Here is a 21858-nt window from a genome sequence, read left to right as displayed (position 1 = left end):
GATGAAGGGAAAACACTCAGCTTTTGTGAGTTTTGGTTTCCTCATTTCTGCAGTGGAGATAATACCTTATGAGGTGAAAGAAAGTAACATATGAAAGAATATGTCCATTGTCTGGCCCATATATAGCTCAAACCCGACATTTGTGTAATGAAGAAATGGCTATAAATAGCTCTAAAAGTTCAAAAAACAGATCTTTGACTAAAGTGATCAAGGATGGTTTCACAGAGAAGATGGTGCTCCAAACAGGTTGTGAAGGATAGGCTTTCAGCAGTTGAGGTTGAAAGAGAAAGACCTACAAAACATAAGAATACAAAATAAAGGCACAGATGTCAGATGGTACAACTGAAGAGGAACAGCAGTACATCCCATAGGATTAGAGCAACTGATCCTCAAAAGGAAGGAGTAGGAAGACATAAGAATGCCAGGGACTCTTATTTTCTTACCTTTGTTATATTGTGGTATCAAAAAATTCACAAATGGCTCTAACATTTAACAATTTCAACCATCTATACAGTGCACTTGTGCCTTTGAAATAATCTTCCTTTTTAAATTATAAAAAGGCTCAGTTCCCAAAAAAATATCCAAATATGGAAGGGTATAAAGAAAAAAATGAAAAAGTACCTTTCCTGGTTTATAAAGGAAGCAACCATCGAGTTCTCAGTATAGCTTTTCAAAAATTGGTTATACAAATATACACATATCCCTTTGGTTTTATTGTACACTAATGGGATAATTACACACACAGTTCTGGACTTTGCTTCAACTTTGGAAAACTTTCCTTACCAATGCCTGTAAAGCTAATATTTTTTAACTAATAGTTAATTTTTATACCATAATTACCAGACCATAGACACAGACAATTAAGCTTGTCTCCAATTTTCTATCACAAACAATGCTGTAACCAATATTCTTTCGTGTATTTGAGCACATTTTGCAATTGCATCCATAAATGAATTCTAAACAATGGAACCTCAAGGTCAAAAATATGTACAATTTAAAATTTTGATACTGTCAAAGTACCCTCTAAAACACTGCACCAATTTACCAGTGAATGAGTATGCCAGTTCCCTATAGCCGCCATCTCTAACCAAGGACTGACTGAAACTTTTCTATATTTGACAATATATATGAAACTATTTTCATACTACTACTAAGATGTTACATGCTTTTTTCACTTTCAGTCATAAATTTTTCAGAGGCTTCATGATGTGATGGCATCATTACTCTGATACCTAATGGAATGTGTGCTGTGTATTCCTTGTGTTCTAAAATGGGGTCCTAGATAAGTTAAAAGGATAAAGAAATTCTAAGACCAAAAAATTTGAGAACCCTTGGTCCAATCTTTCCATCTTGTTTAAAAAAAAAAAAAAAAAAAGTCCTTTACTATTCAGATAGCATTCAAAAGGAAATGCAACATCTTTTTAATATTTAATTCAATAAATGTATTTGTTTAACTTTTTTGTTACAATGACAAATGTGACGTTTCCTTCAATTACATTCCAACTGCTACTGTCTATATATAGGAAAATTACTCATTACTATATATTAATTTTCTTAAGGCAGTCACTGAATTAAATCAGCTACTGAATTGTTTCTAATACTTTCAGCTGTTACTTAATATTTAATATCTGTAAAAAAAATTATAATTTTTGCCTTCGCCATTTTAATGTTTATATCCCATTTCACTTACCGTCTTAAAATATTAACTAGTACTTCTGGGACAACGTTAAGAAACAAAGGTTAGAGTTGTCATTTTTATCTCTTTTCTAATTTTGACCTATGTCTAGGGTTTTGCCACTAAACATAATACTGTTTTTTTTTTTAAAGGTCAGGTTTATCAAGGTATAATTTACATACGGTGAAATTTACCATTTAAGTAAATACCACCACAATTAAGGTAAAGAACATCTCCACTACAAAAAGTTGTCATAGCTCTTGCTAGTAAATTTACTCCCCTCAATCCCAGGCAATCACTGATTTCTTCTGATCCTACAATTTTGTATTTCCCAGAATGCCACATAAATGGAATTGTATAGTATGCAGCCTTTTGAGTATGGCTTCTTACACTCAGTATTAACTAATTTAAGATTCATCCATGTTGTCTGTATCTATCAGTAATTCACTCCTTTTATTGTGGAATTGTATTCCACTGTGTTCCATAATTTGTTTATTCATCAGCTGCCAGATATTTGGGTTGTTTGCAGTTTTGGGTAATTATAAATAAGCCACTATAAACATTCACATATAGTTTTTATGTGAGCAGACATTTTCATTTTTCTGGCTAAAAACCTAAGAGTGAGATTGCTCAGGCATATGGTTAAGTTTATGTTTAACTGTGCAAGAAATTGTCAAACTTTTTTCCAAAGTGGCTGTACCGTCATGCATTCCAACTAGCAATGCATGAGAGCTCCAGTTGTGTCACAGTATTGTTTCGGGATGGCTTTTTTTAAAAAAAATCACACCTATCCATACCAACTTTACTATAAAGTATTTAAAACCTGAAATGTGCTTTGAATTATACCAAATGCCTTTTGGTAGTTATTAAAATGGTCACTGTTAATCTCCTTTGACCTATAAATATGGCAAGATACTAATAGATTTCTTAATATTGAATGATTCTTGATTCTTAGAATAAACATACTTAGTCACAGTATGTGCTTTTTAATTGTTAATGTTTTCTTAAAATTTTCTGTACCAGTATCTGTAAACAAGATTATTTATATAACACCTTCCTCTCTCCTCTTTTGAGGGGGAGGACAGGTATTATAGTCACATTGAGAGCTTTTTGAAAAAAACACATAGGTTTGATTCCAATTACATAAAATTCTGGAAGAGGCAAAATTGTGAAGACAGTTTAAAGATCAGCACTTTGCCAAAGGTTTGAGGGGAGGGAGGGAGAAAGAGCAGAGTACAGAGGATTTTTATGACAGTGAAACTAGTCTGATACATGTCACTATACATTTGTCAAAACCCACAGAATGTACAACACTAAGAATAAACCCTAATGTAAATTATGGACTCTGTGTGATAATGATGTATAAGTGTTGATTTAAATACAACATACCACTCTGATGCGAATGTTGATGATGGTGGGGGAGACTGTGCAGGTAGAGGAAAGACAGAAACTCTCAATTTGCATTCGATTTTGCTGTGAACCTAAAACTGCTCTAAAAAATAACAGTCTACATTAAAAACCTAAGAATGAGCTCTAAGAAATTTAAAATATGGATAAGAAATTTAAAATTCATTAGAAGGGTTGGATGATAACACTGAGGCAATCTCTCAGGAAACAGAAAAGACTAAGTGATGGAAAATAGGAATGAAAAGAAAAAATTAAAAGAACCATCTTAGAGTTCCAATACCCAAATATACAAATACCAAAAGAGAGAACAAAAAACTCGATGAGTGAGAGTATCGAAGAAACAAGCATCAAATTTAGAATATCCATTCAATGAAAGAAAACATGGATAAAATTAACAGAAAGATGACAAGGTTAGAGAAAATATTTTCCAAGACTAAAACCAAGAGTCCATTCCTATCTAACCTCCACAAGGAACTTCTACCAACCAAAAACAAAGACATAAAACCCAAAGGAAAGATAGACAAAGGAAAAAAGACAATTATTGAAAGGAAAAACCTGAATGGATCCAAAAACTGCTCAAAGTCAACTGTAATCAGAGAATGTAAATTGAAACGCGATACCACTTTACACCAAATAGACTGGCAAAAATTAGAAAGTTGGATAAAACCAAGTACTGGCAAAGATGTGAGCAAACAAGAACCCTCCTGCATTGCTAGTAGGAACATAAACTAGTTCTATATACCTACTCCTGGGTATATATCCCAAAGAACTTCTCACACGAGTCCATGAGGATGTACAAGTAAGAGTTTATCTGTGACGCCAGAAGGGCAATTCAGGTATCAATCATTAGGTAATGAAAAGTAAAATGTGGTAGATTTACATTACGGAATTCTACATTATACACAACTATATGTACACACAACAAAGCAAAAAGGTCTGAAAAACAATGCTGTTATAAAGTAAGAAATAGGATAAGGTCTGTAACACAATACAGTTAACTCTTGAATAACTCAGGTTTGAAATACACAAGTCCACTTATACTCAAGATTTTTCTTTTTTTCAAATACCTGTACTGTTTTCAATCTGTGGTTAGGAATTCACAGATGTGGAGGGCCAACTGTAAGCACTGACCTATGCCACTTTATATAGGGGAATGAAGCATCCGTAGAATTTGGTATCCAGAGAGAAAGGCGGAGGGTGTGAGGAAAGGTTCTAGAAACAATCCCTAAGGATACCAATGGACATTAAGTTTCGGGGGAATCAAAAGTTATACTTAGATTTTTGTAGTCCACAAGGGTCAGTGTCCCTACCCCCAAATTGTTCAAGGGTCAATTATACAGTCATACACCTCCTATCACTTGGGATATGTTCCAAGAAATGTAAGTTAAGTGATTTCATCTCGGGCAAACATCATAGAGTGCACTTACACAAATCTACATGGCATTCCCCACTACTGTAGTTGCATGTGGTATACTTTTATACGACAGGCAGTGCAGTAAGTTTATGTCAGCATTACCACAAACGTGTGAATAAGGTATTGGGCGAAGACATCATGACGTTACTAGTCAATAGGAATTTTGATGGGATGACTATTATATATACAATCTGCCGCTGACCAAAAAAAATATCATTATGTGGTACATAACTGTACATAAACTAAATAGACACACATACTGTCTACATATTCCACAACGATTCGTATATAATGAAGCAATGTATCAACCCCAATGGAGTGGATGCCTGCTAGAAAGGGTAATGGATGTAGGGCTCAGAAATGAAAGAGAAAAATGTAAAGAACCTCGCATGGTCTGTTGGTAGCACATTAATAACTTAGAAGCGTTAACTAACTTCAAAACTTTTTTTAATGAAAGTCAAAAAAAAATATATTTCAGGAAAGACATAGAAGGCCATATAAAAAAGAATCAGAATGCCACTGGACTTCAACTACAACACAAGAATGCAGAAAACAACAAAGCTATGACTTCTAAATTTTTTAAGCCTATAATTTTATACCCAGCCAAATTATTGAAGAACTCTTAAGGTAGAATAAGGATTTTTTTCAATCATGCAAGCTCTCGGAAAGTTTTTACTTCCCTGGTACCCTTTCTCAGGAAGCTAAAAAAACATATGAGAAATAAGAGATCCGCTATTGGAGAGGTGCAATTAAGGGTGACATAAAAGTTCCAGCACAACAGCTATGAAGTAGGCCTAGAAAGCAACCAGTCCAAACTGCACTAAAAGGACAGAGGGGTGCAGCACAGTGGTCTCAGGAAATGAATGGGAGGAAAAGGTATAAAGTACTGGAAAAACAAAAATTGGTTAAGTGAAGAAATGATATAATACTCTACATGATTCAGCTGGGAATATTTAGTTATATTGTAAACACACTGAATACTGAATTAATAAGCACCTGTGATACCTATATTGGGAGGATGAGAGAGGCAGTGTAGAGATGTGGAGAAAAGTCAATAATGTCTAAAATAGCTATGTGAAGAAATAGCAATAGAAGAAAAGTTATTTATAAATATGAAAGAGGAAACAGCTAAAAGAAAGAAAATGGTAGCCTCTAATGTGCAAAGGATAGGACAGAGGACAGTTACTTGTTTTTCAGATATTACTCTAAAAATTGTAGTTTTTTAATGGCCATAATTCCAGCTTATTATAAATTAAATCTTCATTTCATGATGCTACACAAACTACATCTAGTTTGTTCTGCTGGAGAGAATGAACTGCAAACCAAAACATCAAGCTTCAATGATTGATTGATCATAATACAAAGAGGTCTATGTTTGAATCCAAGCTCCACCACTTACTCTGTGAAGTAGGGCAAGTTACCTAACCACCCTGTATAAGTAACCACCTTCTCATAGTGGTTTCGCAAGAATAGTTAAGTGAAACCACCTAATGTAATGCTTGACCCATCAATAGACATTAGTACCTTCTCCCTGTCTTTCTGTTCCCGAGCTACAAACCCCCATTCTGATCCCTGCCTTTTGGTCAGAGTATAGAGATCCACAGGCAACTCAGCACATCTCCCGCCTCACACTGGAACATCAATGATGAGTAAGCAGACTTATTTTTGTATATGAAGGGCAGCATTATTGTTATGTGAAGGAGATTATCCCCATTATCCACATTCTGGATTATTGCCTGCTTTCAAAAACTGTCCCAATTAGTCTACTACACTAGGTCAGAATCATTTTATCACTTGGGTCTGTTCTGTAAAGTTGAAATAGCTTAAAAAAACAAAACAAAAGAACCCTGTACTGTTCCATCAGTCTTCATTTCTGCTTTCACTACAGAGTCTCGAATTTTTCTAATGTAGGCCCTATCCGGCCCCTTGTTGGCCTCAGTCCATCTCCTGCTTACTGCAGAAAGAATAGAGTGGAATCAGCCCCAATCGGCTAATTGAATTATCATTTCTAATGTATTTTTTTTTGTTATTATTATTATGGCTGAATTCATAACACCCTGCAAAGTACAGAAATCTTAAAGAGTAACAAGGAATTATCTTTATCACTAGACCAGTCATCTTTACTTGCATGGTCAAGTCTTAACTGAATTTATACAAAGTATTCATACATACTTCTAAAAACAATTTGACAGATGTAAAAATACAAACATCATAAATCGAGACTATCAATTCAACAAACACTATGCTAAAACACTGGAAATTAAAAGAATAAAATATAATTCCTACTTTCAAATGAAAAAGAAAAGATAAAAACAAAATCGAGAGCAATAAAGAACCAAGAAAATAGTCCAGGAAACAACAGAGCAATTCCAGACTATCTGGTATAATTAAAACACAGTTGAGGCTAAGAATAATTACAAAAATTGGACACAGCTCCGATCTTCCTCATAGCCAAAGTGTAAAGAGAAACAGGATGGCTTAAAAAACACAAATGATCTAATAAAAGCAGTCATTTGTTTAAGAAAAAAAAAAAGAAAGTAAGAAAAAGAAAAAGGCCCATCATTGAAGTCTTTAAAAAACTGTCTCTAAGGTCTCTACTCCATAAGAATCAATAAACTAGAAACAGTGTCTTGGAGAGCAGTGAAGATTTTTTTTTTCATGTTGCCTCTTCTTATGTACCAATCCTAGAAAAAAGTCACGATGCGTAATAGTAAATCATAGTTTTGTTTAGAAACTTCTATGAAAACCTAAAGTAACATAATGCAAATATACTAACTTCAGGTGAGGCATTTATTTCTGTCATTTAGTTTATTCTAGATTTTTAAAGTATGTGTTTTGTTTCCTTACCAGACCGAAAATTCAAGGCACATGTAGTCTGATTCTATTTTGAACTCCCTTTACTATTTAATACTATACTATTTAGTACTGTAGAGTTTCTGCTCAATTATAATGACACATAAAATGTTATGCAGTCAGTATTTATTTTCATTATTTGTTAGTCTTCCCTGCTACACTATAAATTCCATGAGAACAGGAACAGTGTTTTGATCATGTCTATATCCCCAGTCTTGGGGCACATGATCACTCCATAAGTATTCACTGAATGAATGGATTAAATAAAGAAACAACCAAGAAGTTTGAAAGAGGAGAAATAATTCTTAAAATGGCAGTAACTTTGGGTTCTAAAGCTAGTTCCAACAAGAGCTGGATGACCTTAGGTAAGTTACTTCTCTGACCTTCAAAGCTTTCATCTGTAGAACAAAAAATATCTACTTTAGAGTTACCGTAAGCATTAAATGTTTTAATATACTTAAAGTATTTAGCACGGTATGTGAAAAGGATCTCAATAAATGTTAATTCCTTTATTTTCCCTCATATTCTCCCTTCCAAAAATAAATTATTACAGTAAAAATACAACAGAATTCGTTCTCACTTTGAAAAGTTAAAATGTCATCATTCAATCTTTAAAATGGAGGGAATAACTTGTGGATTACTTTCAAAATGTTACAAATGCGAGAAGTTGAGCAAAACACAATGTCAAGAATGAGCCTTGAAACAAGAGGAAGGAAAAATCTCTTAACTCACCTACTGCTAAGAAATAAGGGTTTTGAAGGAGCTGTTTATTAAAGAAAAGGTAATATTATTAAATAGTATGTTTCAGAAAAAAATACTAAAATTGTTTACTCTTTAGACCTTAAAAATAAATTACTGTGAAATCTTTCACTTAAAAGCGGAACATTAAACACTTCCATTCAAACCTAAAACATTCCTCTATGACGACTTCCCTGTCCCCAGTCATCCTTCAGTCTTCTCCTCCCATTTTGAGCTTAATCTAATTCTTCGCTGTTTCCTTCGAATCACCACTTACACATGCTATGTGCAGACTAAGTTCTGTCATTCCTATAATTACCACACCCCTGTCCGCCGCTTCAGGCCCATGTTGTTATGACATCTGTAAACTGCAGTCGTACGAGACTCCACCCCCGCTCCCACCTCCCTTCACACCACCGGCTCAAGCTCGGACAGTAACTTGTGAATTCCTGAGACGGTTCCTTCTCTCCAGGCGTTAGGATTTTTACACGCCGCCCACCCCCCGCTCTTTCCTGCCTCAGTCATGGCACTCTCCGCTGCCCACCCCCGCCTCCCGCCCGCTCGCGCCAGGCCGCGGCGCAGGCTCTGCACTCGCCCCCTCTCCGCCCCGCTGCCTCGGCACCCCGCAGTCACCGCAGCGGCTTTCAGCCCCGCCGTTGCCGCCCCGCCCAGCCTCGAGCAGCGTTCGCGATGGCGATTACACCAGCACTCCCCACCCCCACCCTCCTCTCTGCCGGCCGCGCGGCCGTTAGGACACAGCCAGGCCCCATGACGCACGGACGCGCCGCGAGCGCCCGGGCCCTGGAACCCGAGCTCGAGCTCGGTCGGCGCCCGCCCTCACCCCGGGACCTCCTGGGTTCCGCCGAGGACTGCCGGATCCGCCGGCGGGAGGGGGAGGGGCCGGGACTGCGGGGGCCCCGCACTCACCAGGCTAACGGCAACCGATCCCGGTGCCACTGCTGTGGTGAGCCGTTTGCTTGCTCGCCCGTCCGGTACTTCTCGCGCACACCACCTCAAGAGCCGGCTTCCCCCTCGGCGGTGCTCACCAGGCCTCGCTCTCCGCCGTCGCGCACCCAGCAGCGAGACCCAGCTCAGCCGGCGTTCGCACTGCGTCTGCGCGCGGGGTTAGGCCCACGCGCCTGCGCACGCTCCGCTGCCCTGCTGCAGAGGCTGCCGGGAAGTGTAGTCTTTCAACCTCCTTTCTGCGAAACGTCTAGCGGTTAGCCCCCAACTAGTTGAAGAGTTGAAGGTACGGGAGAAGGTCTCGCTGAGAAGGTTCGCAGTTGATGGCAATGATTGTAGAGTCGTAGTGGGTGCAGTGACAATGAAACGATACTTCTTAGGTTGAACTGCAAAGTTAAGGCTATAAACCTGTCTTGGAAGCTCTTCCGGGGCTCATCTCTATCTGTATCTAGCCTCTAATACCATTGCTACCTAATATTTGTTTACTGAATGAATGATGGAATGAATGATGGCTGAGGGAGTATAACAGAAGTGTTAAAAGTCATGTCTAAGGCGTTCACATGCAGCACATTTGAGGAAGCTTCCAGGTATTCCTTTTTTCTTCTCTCCTGTCACCTTTGCCTAATGTATGAGAAGTATCAAAAATCATTAAGGAATCAAATAAAACATAATACTTGTTTACACTCAATTGGTGCTCTCAAACGAAAATTGGGAGCAAATAATTGTTACCATGAAATTTGATGGAATTCGTTTTAATGAATTCTTTTTGAGCAGTGACTTCAAAAGAAGGAAGACTGAAGCCAGACAAGCACAGGCGGAGAAATAGTAAGTCTCATGTGTGCTGTGGTTTATCAAATTGATTTAAAACACACCCAGCCATCAGAAGCAAGATGAAAGAAATGGGGTAGCTTGATACATTTATAAGTGTGGGAGAGAGGTTCACACTGCCTGAATCCTAAGTTATGCAACATTCATTCGATAAATGAATATTTATCGAAGACAAATGAATGTTGTCTTCCTGCCACATCAATATTTCGATGTGTCTCCCTGCCACATCAATATTTCCCACTGATGGTGCGTTTTCTAGGATCAGAACTGAGTTTGATCAAGGGAGCTGGGAAAAGGGAACGTATTCTAGAGGAGACACTTAAGAGCAAGTATGCCTGACCACAGCCAAGTTCAGGATAGATCCAATCAGGAGCTAAAATTATTCAGAACTGGACTTCGGACTTCATGAAAACAAGTTTATTTCCACTTCACCCTTACTCCTAGCTAGGGTATCCCTTTAGGGTCCCAACTGTAAAAAAAAATAATAATATAAACAGAGCCACTTTAAACTGGAGCCAGAATTGTCATTTCAAAGGAACTGTCCTGCACATCTTATGCCTCCAACCTTTGGAATGTTAAAATAGGGCAAAGTTACCCTTAGACTGGGCCTAAAGTAACATTGTGTCCAAAAGAACTGTTTGCAAATATGATAAGAAAGATTATATGACTACCAGACTGATAACTACCAGACTGAAAAAGTTTTTAAATGTTTGGAATTAGCATCAGTATGTTATGTATCTGTACCAATAGAAATACCTTCCTTCTAGTGATGTAATTGTCCCCCTTCCCTTTCTCATAAATACCCTTTGCTTTTATCTCCTAATTGGAACACTGTTTGGGTTTCTGCCTAAGTCAGTGATTCCCAAATAGCTATTCTTTGATCTCAAATAAACGCTTGTTGCCTCTCACTTTGAATGGCCTTTTATTTTTAGGTTAACACAGCTCAAAGTCCGATGTATTACCAGGCCTGCTCATTCTCGGCCAGGCCTCTTAAGCCCCATGAGACAGCAAAAAGTTCTATTGAGCCACTGCTTTCAGAATTCACAATCACTTCAGGCAGAAAAGTGATGACAAATGTCAGGCTCACCTCTCATGTCTCCCTTTTCTTCCAGATCTTGGAGCTACAAATTCTCACTGCTGCAGTAGTCCTCGGATGCCTTAATTTTTGAAAATACTTTGTCCAGTTGGTCTCAATTGTGAGTGGATTCGTTCAAGACAACAACAGTAGGCCATTGCTGTAAGAGAATTCCTATATATATGTTGCTTTTAAAAAATGTTTTCACACCATACGTGATGTTTTATTAGCTAATATCTCTCTGACTGTATCTTTTTGCATTTTGAGAAAATTAAAAACTATAGAACAATAGTTTTCCTATTACAGTGTTGCTATGAACATTTTTGTGGACGTATTTGTACAAGGAAACTGCTAGACCCAAGGACATTGCATCTTTAACTTTACTCAATGTGGTAGGCAGAATTCTAAAATGGCCTCCATGATCTTTGGCCACTGGTGTCGCCATATATAATGCCCACCCCTCTAGTATGGGTGGCACCTTTGACATCTAGCCAATAGAGTATGGTAAAGATGATGTGATATCACTCTTATGATCATATTTCATATATAAATCTCTATCATAGCAAACTAGAGCTAGACACTTCTGGCCTTAGAAGAAGTGAGCTGTCATGCTTAAACTGCCTACAAAGAGAGTCATATGGTAGGAAACTAGATGGCCTCTAGGACCTGAGTACAGCCTCCAGGTGATAGCCAGTAAGAAGCCAGGGCCCTCAGTCCTACAATCTCAAGGAAATGAATTCTGCAAACAATCTGTGAATGTTTGGAAGTGGACTCTTCCCCAGTCAAGCCTCCAGATGAAGAGATAGCTTGACTTATTTATACCTTGATTGCAGCCTTGTGAGACCCTGAACAGAGGAACCAGCTAAGCCGTGCCTGGACTCCTGGCCACAGAAACTGAGATAATAAATGTGTTTTAAGACACTAGGTTTCTAATAATTTGTTACACAGCAATAGAAAACTAATATATTAGCTATTGCTGGGTTATTTCACAAAGTGGTTGTACCAATTAATACTCTACGAGTAATATATAAGATTCTCTTTTCTAAACATCCTTGCTAACATTTGGAAATATCTGACTTTTTCATTTTTGCCAATCTGATGGGTGTGAAAATAATACTATATAATAATTATACACATTTTATTATTTTAATTACTTTAATTAAAAACATGAAAAATCGGTATTTACTTGAAATTTTATATTCTGTTAGATTCTTTTTCTGTTATATTCCTTCTTAACAATAGGACTAGTTCAGAACAGCAACTAGTAATAATTAAACGGACTAATTAAGCAAATAATATGTTTGAGAAAAATATAACAATATGTTTATGTTTCCATAATAGTTTTTAAAGGAGAACATAAATAAATAAGAACTAATTAAACAGATATTACCTATATTAAATTTAAAAATACAATGATAGGTTTCTGTCCCATGATACAGTGGGATATTTTTATTTGTTCTGTTTCATTTTCCATTAGTACTTTTTTGAACTACCCAGGGCCTTTAGGACAGCTTTCTTTTCTTAATGTAATGGTAAAACTGAATACAGTCAAATATAAAATTAATTTCGACTTGCAGCTCTGTTCTGCTGCTTACATTGCACTGATCCCTCTTGTTAATGCAAATGATGTCAAGCTAAATATTCTCTCAACAGACTTGTTTCAGCATAGAATACTTAGGATTTTATGTACTACCATAGCAGGTTTTTAAACATGTTGGAATTCATTTCTGGCTTTCCAAAATACCCACCCATTTTGAATCAGATTTACTTTGATAAACCAACCGTTTGTCAATCAGATCCTTTTCATCTATAAATTAACCATGGATGCTTTTCTAATCTAATATGCCCACCATTTTTAAAATACTCTGAAGCACGTTGTGTGTCATAGTAAGTTAAACCTCTCTTCCTCAGGGAAAATGGTTTTAAAGAGGTAATTTGAACTTGTGATATTGAAGGTAGACTATTAATAAGTTCACAGTTTTAGTAAAAAAATTGAGGAATTTCTGTTTAACTTGGTTGCCTTCTTCTAGGGACTTTTTTTTTTTTAATTCTGAAAGTCTTATTTACAAAAAAAAAAAGTCTTTTTAAAATTTTATTTCTGTCAAAGTTTTTGTCACAACTTAAATACAACATAGAATAATTCAGATGCAGTTGGTTCATCTTTACTAGACTCTTTATGGTGTCTTCAAAAATTATCAGACAATTGGGAGAACCAGCAAGTTTATTTCTGTTTCACTGTAATCTTTCTCTCCATTCTCATCTTCAACATATTTCTAAATTGGAGCAGGTCATTCTTGTTCTACATTTTGAAATATGATTTTTACAGCAGGCCTACATTTTAACATCTTTTCTATGGCTGGCAACAATGATAGCCATCTTGTAGGCACACGTTTGAGGAGACTATCTCCTTCCATTTGTATAGTCAAAAATTTCAATAAATACTTCTGTACATTTTGAAAAAACTGAAACGACCAAACACTTTCATTATCAAAAACTACATATCACAGGTAAGTAAACCACACCTCTCTTTTAACAGTGTTCTGTATAAGGTGTTTAGAAGATAAAATCATTTCATTTTCTTAGGTAAGAAGTTCAGAGACTGAGTAGAAATTTGTCAAAATTAACATTTGTAGCGAAAGCAGACAAACGGGCCATGCCCACTTTGTCTTTGGACAAGATATAACACCCTTTGTTTTATATGTTATGGTGTCATTAAAATCATCATGGATATTAGGAAGACAATTTGAAACTTCACTTTTCAAGTCGAATTGCTTTAAAAGGTAGGAGGACCTTTTTTTTTTTTTTTTGAAACAAGAACTGTAACCTTACTTGGTTCCATAGAGTAATCAAAGACACGATATAATACTGCATGTTGGTTCATATGATCTGCCCCAAATAATTCAGCAGCCACTACTTTCAACTGAGTATGGGTGTCTTTGGGGAAAACTAAAAAACTTTTGATTGACCTTGAAGTGCTTGTCTCATTCTAGAATTATTAATTTCAGTCTCCATATGTTCTTTCACATCTTCTCCACCATACCTAATCCCAAATTCTTTGTATAAAGTACAGTGTGCTGTTTTTGTTATTTACCTTCCTAATTTAGCTATATTGTCCTTCTATCTGTTATTAACATTATGCAATTATCTACCTTTCTTTTTCATGTCTGGGCCATGTTGTTGTTGGTATTATAATAATTCTCATTTTCATTATCTTAACTCTTATAAAGCATAGTCACCATATTCATAGTGTTAAAAAAATTAAGTTACATGAGGCACAATGGTTAATTCACAGCCAAAATCAAAGATGAACTGCTAATGCTTATGATTACAACACACTTAAATTGCACACTTAGGTCACATCCCTCAGAATGATACGCCAGTGAAGGATTATTACTGTGAAATGCAAATCATGGTAATCAATATCAATGGTTGGGGACAAAAACAATGATGTATCCATTTGACATTAAAAGTAGTGTTACTTTTAGGCCCTATTTTGGGAGGCAGTCATATGGATTTTGTACTTTTGACCCGACCTCCCACACCCATCACAGAAGACCAGGATTTTTTTTGGTGTGTCATGGGAGGGTTGCCTAGGATGTGGGTATTTCAGTGTTAAAACCTAGAAGGTCAGACGAATCAAGACAGTTGGTCACTCTTTCCCACCTACACTGGCCAGATGTATCCCTTTCGTCTAAGCAGTACACCCATTCCCCTACCTGCTGTGAGTTCTGGCTCATAACTCTCAGCTGCCCCCTTCTAGAAGGATTGAAGGCCCAACAGGAGTCAGCCTGCTGGAAGGCTCCCATTCCCAAGCATAAGGACAGACCTGGGCCAATAACCGACATTAGAGTTCAAAAGGCCAACCCTTGCTACAGTGTGGTACTTGCTCTAAGGGTACAATTTAGCTCTAGGGCTTCCCTGGAATCAACTTAAGCTAGCCATCAGCTGAGACTATATTCTTGCTAGCTTTCTCCCTTGCCCTATACTGTCTCCTTTATTCCCATATTCCCTAGAGCACTTCCCTCAATAAGTCACTTGAACAAGAATCCCTATCTCAGACCTCTTCTTCTAGGGAACTCAACCTAGGACATTATCCAAATTTGTTTTCCATTTCTTCAACCAATAGTCAAACCATCTACTGAGATTGATCCATTGTTTTCCCAGTTATTTGCAGTTTCACCTGTCAGTCTCTCTCTCTCTCTCTCTCTCTCTCTCTCTCTCTCTCTCTCTCTCTCTCTCTCTCTCTCTCTCTCTCTCTCACACACACACACACATACAGCTCTATATTGAAAAACTGTGTATTGATAATCACAGCATACTCAGAAAATAAAAAAGAACCACTGAGCAAAAAATACAAGTATCAAATAGTTTTGATTTGAACATGGAAACTTTAACAAGAAATCAATTGTATTCTTTATCATATAAGTACCAACTTTTAAATGGTACTTAGCTTTTAATTGAAAATATTTGTGGAAATTTTTAGATATACCATAAAAATATTGACATCATAAAATCTGCAATGTGAAAAAGTGCCTCATAATTATTGCAGAAGTTTTATACAGATATAATTTATATAGTATATATAATACATAAACTTGAGAGATGTATGTATCATGAATATACATATTTATAAATTTTATATATTTTGCATATATTTAATACATATATAAAGATATATATAGAGAGAGGTATATATTCAAGATACATATGTTCTCAAGTTTCCATATTAGCACATGTTTGCTTTAGAAATTTCTATTCATTTGTTTTTTTTCCTTTTCTTTTTTTGTCTATCCCTGCATCATTAACACATTTCAATTACTATAGTTGTATAAGTCATGATTTATTATAGATCAAATCACCTCCACTTTGTTTTTCTTCTTTAAAATTGCCTTGGCTCTTCTTGGGCCTTTTTATTTAACATAAATTTTATATTTATCCCATTAATTTCTATGCAAAAAATATGGCATGATTTTGATTGTAATTTCATTGAATTGATAAGATTTATTTTTGGAGAATAGACATCTCTATTACATCGAGTTTTCCTCTAGATGAAGATATAGTATAGCTCTCCATTTATTTAGTTCTTCTTTAATGCCTTTCAGTGGCATTTTGCAATTTTTTTCGTGGAGTTTTTATACATCTTTTATCAAATTTATTTGTAGTTACCTTATTTTTTTTGCTGTTGCTATTGTAATGGTAAAAATGTCATTACATTTACTGTTTCTCATGCATAGGAATGAAATTGATTTATGTATAACTTCTATGTAGAACTTTGGAAATACTTTTAGTAATTCTTATAATTTGTGTCCAGATTTTCTTGGAATTTTTATACAGTCATATTTCCTGTGATCAGCATTTTTATTTATTCTTATTTATTGTGTTTGACAGGAGCTCTACTTCACGTGCTAAATATAAGTGCTATAGGAAGGCATACTTTGTCTCATGCCTGATTTTGCAGGGAATTGTTGTTTTACCATAAAATATGATGCTTGCTCTAGGTTTTTGGTACATATCCTTTTACAAACTGTTTATCAAACAGTTTTCCTCTTTATATTGAAATGAGAATACACTTAAACGTACAGTTTGAATTGCGCAGGTCCGCTATGTACAGGTTTTTTTTTGTTTTTGTTCTTGTTTTTTGATAAATACTCGTACTGTTTTCTATTAGCAGTTGAGAGCCTGCAGATGCAGAGGGCCAACTGTATGCATTGATCTATGTATGCCAGTTTATGTAGAAGACTTCAGCATCCATAGATTTGGGCATCCATCGGGGTCCTGGAATCAATCTCCCATAGATACTAAGGGATAGCTTAAGTTTTTGGAGTCAAAGTTATAAGCAGATTTCTGTGTGGGGACTGATGCCCTTCAACCCATGTTGCGCAAGGATCAGCTGTATTTACATGGTGAGTTACGTTAAAGTTAAATTATCCTAGCATGTCTGAGATAAACCCAAACTGACTATGATTTATTTATTTATGTAGAGCTAAATTATATTTAATATCTGATTAGGTTTTGTGCATCTGTTTGCATAAATGAACCAGTCTGTATTTTTCATATCTACACTGTTGTCTATTTTTGGTGTCAAAGTTAAACTAGCTCTGAAAAATTTGATGGGAGTGCTCCCTCTATATCTGTTCTCTAGAAAATTTAATATAAGATTGGAATTATCTGTTTTTTGAAGATTTTGTAGAACTCAGTAGTAAAATAATTTAACCTGTCGAATTTGTTTCTTTGGTCGGTAAATTTTCAATTACTAATTCAACTTATTTCATATATATTTAAAAATTCAGAATTTCTATTTCCTCAATTTTGCTGTTATATTTTTCTAAGAAAATCCATTTTGTCTAATTTTCAACTTATTAGCACAAAATTGTTTCTCGTATGATTTTACTACCTTTAGATCTTTAATATATCTTATCTTTAATGTGTCTTTAAGGTACCTTATCCTCTTTTTATTCCTCAAATTCTTTATTTGTACCTTTTCTTGTTTTTTTCTTGATCAGTCTTATCAAATATTTGACTATTATTAAAACCTTTTCCAAGAAACAGCTATTGATTGACTTTATTACTTCTCTGTTGTATGTTTTCTGTTTCATTATTTTCTGTTTATTCTTTCTTCACGTTTATTCTGATTTTTTCTTAAGTTGAATGCTTAGCTGTTTAATTTCTGCCTTTATTTTTTAATATTTTAGTGTTTTAAGGTTATAATTTGAGCACTATTTTAGCTTTATGTCACAAACTGTATTAGTAATATTTTCACTATCATTTGGTTCATCTAATTTGTTAAGTTTTTATGACCCATGAAGTGTTATGTTGAAGTGTATAGCTAATCTCCAAATGTTTATTTTTAAGCTATTGTTTATCATTGATTTCTAAGTTAATTACACTATGGATGATGGTCAGAGAACATGGTCCAATTGAGAATGATTTTAAAATTGTTGAACTTAGAATGTGATTAGTATACAAAACTGTTCAGTGTATACTTGAGAAGAATATGTATTCTCTTATTATTGGGTGGAGGGTTCTATGTATGAATGTTAAGTAAAAATTGTGTTGTTCAAGTCTTCCATAATCTAATTTTTTTAACCTACTCATCTACTAGTTACTGAGAAAGCTATGTTAAATCTCTGTAATAATGGATTTGTCAGTTTTGCCTGTAATTCTGTCAGTTTCAGCTTTTATATAGGTTAAGGCTATACTATTAAGAGCATATACATATCAATTTATCTATTGCTGGTTAATTGAATTTTTTGTTATTATCAAGAAGTCGTCTTTATTCTTAATAGTATCCTTTAAGGTCTATTTTATTGTTATTAGTAAAGCTACACCATATTTCTTTGGGCATTTGCTATTTACATTTTTCCATCTTTTTATTTTCAATCTTTCTGAATTTTAATGATTTTGTTATATCGCCTATAAACAGTATGAAGTTGGATTTTTAAAGATCCAATCTAACAATTTGTGCATTAACTAGCAAGTTAAGTCCAAATTACACATATTATGGTCACTTATTTGGAGTTATTTCTACCATTTTGTTCAGTGCGTCTCACTTTTTTCTTCTCGATTCTTTTTTTCTACGTTTTCTGCTTTTTCAGCCTTTTTTGGGATTTTTTAATTTCCATTTTCTGTCTGCCATTTGTAAGTTGGAAACTTTATTTTTCTTTTAGACACTGCCTTTAAATTTTAATCTGTATAATTAGATTCCTTTAACTGTAGTCATCACACCACCATTTACATAGTTCGCTTTTCAATATTTTATTTCAATCTTATTTTATTCCAAAAATTAGACATTCCTATTACTGCTATTTTTATAAAGATAATAATTGTTTACATGTATCTATATTTACCATTTCTTTGCTTGTCATGCCTTCTTTCAGCTTCGATTTTTCTCCCTCCTTCTCCAAGTATATCCTTTAAATTTAAGTTTCTTAAATGAGAATTTATTTTTGATAAATTTAGTTTGTAATGGTCGGAGAGTACCTTTATTCGAAAGTTAAGGCAAAAAAAAATTTAGCTAGGTATAGACTTCTAGGTTAATTTCTCTTGACTCTTTTTGAAAATATTATACTAATGTCTTTAGGTTTCCCTTGTTCCTGTTAAAAGGTGTATTACTTTTCTATTACTATCACAACAAATTACTACAACTCGAGTGGCTTAAAAGAGCATAGCTTTATTGTCTCACAGTTCCATAGGTCAGAAGTCAGTCATGGGCCTCATTGGGCTAAAACCAAAGTGTTGGCAAACTTCACTCCTTTCTGGAAGCTTTTGAGTCTACTTCCTTGCTCACTCAGATGTTGACAGAATTTAATTCCATGCAGTTTGAGGACCAACATATCGTTTTCCTTGCTGGCTGTTAACTGGGGGCCACCCTTAGCTGCTAGAAGCTTCTCTCTGGTTTTTACACGTAGTCCCCTGTATCTCAGGACTAGCACAGGTTCTAAAATCCTTCTCATGTCACTGTCCCTTTGATACAGCTAGGAAAAAGTTCCTCTACTTTTAAACACTTATGTGATTAGATTGGGCCCATCTGAATAATCCTGGCTAATCTTCCTATTTGAAGGATAACCTTAATCACGTTTGCAAAATTCCTTTTGCCATAGAAGGTAACATGATCATAAATTCAGAAGATTGAAGTGTGGACATCTTTGCAATGAATAGGGGGAGGACATTATTCTGCCTACCACAAAATGTATGCTGTCAGTCTAATCGTCATTCCTTTGTAGGTGATTTGGCTATTCTCTCTGGCTGTTCTTAAGATCATCTCTTTGGTGGTCTATAGTTTCATGGCATTTCTTGTTAGTTCTTATCCTCATGAACATAGCCTCACCTCCATTCTTTTTTGAAATCCCTAGTAAACATACATTAGATCTTTCAAATCTGTCCTATCACCTTCGGCTCTGTATCACAGGCCTCATCTACAGGCATGTGAACACCTCGGCCTCATGTTCAAGCCCCATCCCTGCAAAGAGTCACACCTCAGCCATGTTTGATGCCCACTGTGGCACAGTCATCATTGGGAGGAAAGACCCCCAAAAAAGAGGTCCAATCAGGCCCTAAAATAGACTTAGAGCTATTTAGGCAGGAAATGTGCCAGGTACCTAAAAGATGGTTTCAGAGTGAGGTGTACAGGCTCCAAATGGATACATTCTCTTGACCCTGTGGACTCCTCATTTTGTAGAGATGGGCACAGCTGGAGGAAGGTTAGAGTAGGGCCCTCTTGCCCATATCCAGGGGCAGTAACATGTGAGACAATATGTATGCTTTTTTCAAGAGGAGGAAGGTTATTTACAATAAGATGATGAGGAGAAAGTGTTCTATGCAAGAGGCTGATGATGTGAGGGTAAGAAAAGTTTGGAAATATAGAGAAATACAGATTTTAGAATAGGCATGAGGGGCATGGTGAGATGAGCTGGCCTCTACATTGCAGAACTCTGAAGCCATCTTTGGGCACAGCCATAGTGAATTCAGCCTTTATAAGAGCTATTCTTTCTGCATAAAATACTCCTCTGACTCTGCTCCTGATTTGCTGTATCCCTTATTCAACTCTTTCAAATTCTTTAGGTCTCAGCTTGAGTTTCACTTTCTTTAGAAGGTCTAAGGGCTTCTTCCCAATCTCTGATTAATTTATCTTTCTTTTCCTTACATTTTTCCAAAGAAACTGCAATTCTTTTTTTTTTTTTATACTCAATCACATTTGTTAAATAAGCTATCCATAGCTGTCTTTCTGATTATTCAGGCTGAAAGCTTTATGAAGACATTTGTCTTGACCAGCATCATATCCCCAGCATCCAGAAAGTAACTGAAACACATTTGGTGATTAAGAAATATTTGATAAATTAATAATTTGGCTTCAAGATGCTTGAGCAGCATGCTTGATATGGCTGAATCCAAACAGGATTAACAGTAGAATATTGGACTCTTGATGTCCTTCCGTGACAAATAATTTCATTTTATACATAATTTTTCAAAGCCAGTTACACAGGTGAAGGTGATTTATTTTGATACCTAAAGCACTGTATAAGATTCTCTGGAATATCTAAAATCATTCTGCTGACCTAGTATGTTACGCTATCATCATTTTAGAAAACAAAAGCCTTAGATTCTTAAATTAAATGGTAGAAAAATCTCTTCATTACATATAAAACATTTTTGCTATTATTTATAGTAAAAGAGATAAAAGGACAACTTGAAGGAGAAGGATAATCCTGAAAGTGTTTTAGTTGATATTTACTCACATCAACCCCAAGAGATAAAGACAAAAAAGAAGATGCTAAAATGCTAGTAGTATGTGGCTGGTGCTTCAATAACCCTATCAGTCCATATGGACAACGAGTTTGACATAGTTGAACTACCCTTTAAGTCACTGATGGTTATTACTTGATTAGTTCCTCCAAAACAAGGCCATGTCAGTTGTTTAAATCATGTGAAGGTTAATCAACAGAGCTACCACTTGAAAATTTCCCCCTCAGAGGCTGTGGTTTCAATGAGTAATCCTGTGGCCATACATGGGTGCAAGTCCACAAATATTGGGGCATGGCCTGCACACCACTAAAAATAACAAAGGTTTCAGGGCTGGAGACATTGTCAACCACACTATCATGGCTATTTATGTCCCCAGGACTCAACGGTGGAGGAACAATATTTAATTCATGACCCTGACAGAAGGAGCCTGTGAGTACTTCAGCCTCGAACACACAGATCAGGTTATCAGTGGCAGATGTCTTCTTGACCTGATATGCTAGGTTTTTGAGGTTCTTGGTGAAGTATATGCCAGCTCCATATTTGGGGTCTGATGAAAGAAAAAAATTTAAAGGTTATTATGATCTGGCAAATCATATTGCCTATGTGGGTACTAATATATACTCTCTTTCTAGTCCTCCAAATAATCACCACCTTCTGGTCCTA

The 21858-nt window shown here is 35.7% G+C and overlaps 2 protein-coding genes and 1 long non-coding RNA gene across 6 annotated transcripts in view; 1 reads left to right on the top strand and 2 right to left on the bottom strand.

Annotated features, from left to right (window-relative positions):
- Positions 1–9201, bottom strand: part of KPNA1 (karyopherin subunit alpha 1) — a 50880-nt gene extending 41679 nt beyond the window's left edge. Inside the window, exon 1 of one of the 2 annotated variants that reach the window (XM_036218830.1) lies at positions 9015–9201. The gene's annotated coding sequence lies outside the window, so the exon portion shown is untranslated. The remainder of the gene's footprint in view (positions 1–9014) is intronic. The other variant, XM_016148083.2, reaches the window with a different exon arrangement.
- A 536-nt stretch (positions 9202–9737) lies between these two features.
- The window catches only part of LOC118601585, a 13695-nt gene continuing 1574 nt past the window's right edge, over positions 9738–21858 (top strand). Inside the window, exons 1-3 of the long non-coding RNA XR_004950345.1 lie at positions 9738–9875; positions 10991–11115; positions 16622–16856. This is a non-coding gene — a long non-coding RNA (uncharacterized LOC118601585). The remainder of the gene's footprint in view (positions 9876–10990; positions 11116–16621; positions 16857–21858) is intronic.
- Positions 19104–21858, bottom strand: part of PARP9 (poly(ADP-ribose) polymerase family member 9) — a 25325-nt gene continuing 22570 nt past the window's right edge. For all 3 annotated transcript variants that reach the window (XM_036218826.1, XM_036218829.1, XM_036218827.1), the window contains exon 11: positions 19104–21742. In XM_036218826.1, coding sequence (XP_036074719.1) covers positions 21384–21742 — 359 coding nt within the window. In that variant the 3' untranslated portion in view covers positions 19104–21383. The remainder of the gene's footprint in view (positions 21743–21858) is intronic.

The sequence above is a fragment of the Rousettus aegyptiacus genome, unplaced genomic scaffold (genome assembly GCF_014176215.1).
Source record: "Rousettus aegyptiacus isolate mRouAeg1 unplaced genomic scaffold, mRouAeg1.p scaffold_m13_p_4, whole genome shotgun sequence".
NCBI classification, from domain to species: domain Eukaryota; kingdom Metazoa; phylum Chordata; class Mammalia; order Chiroptera; family Pteropodidae; genus Rousettus; species Rousettus aegyptiacus.
This window is presented reverse-complemented; position numbering and strand designations above follow the sequence as displayed.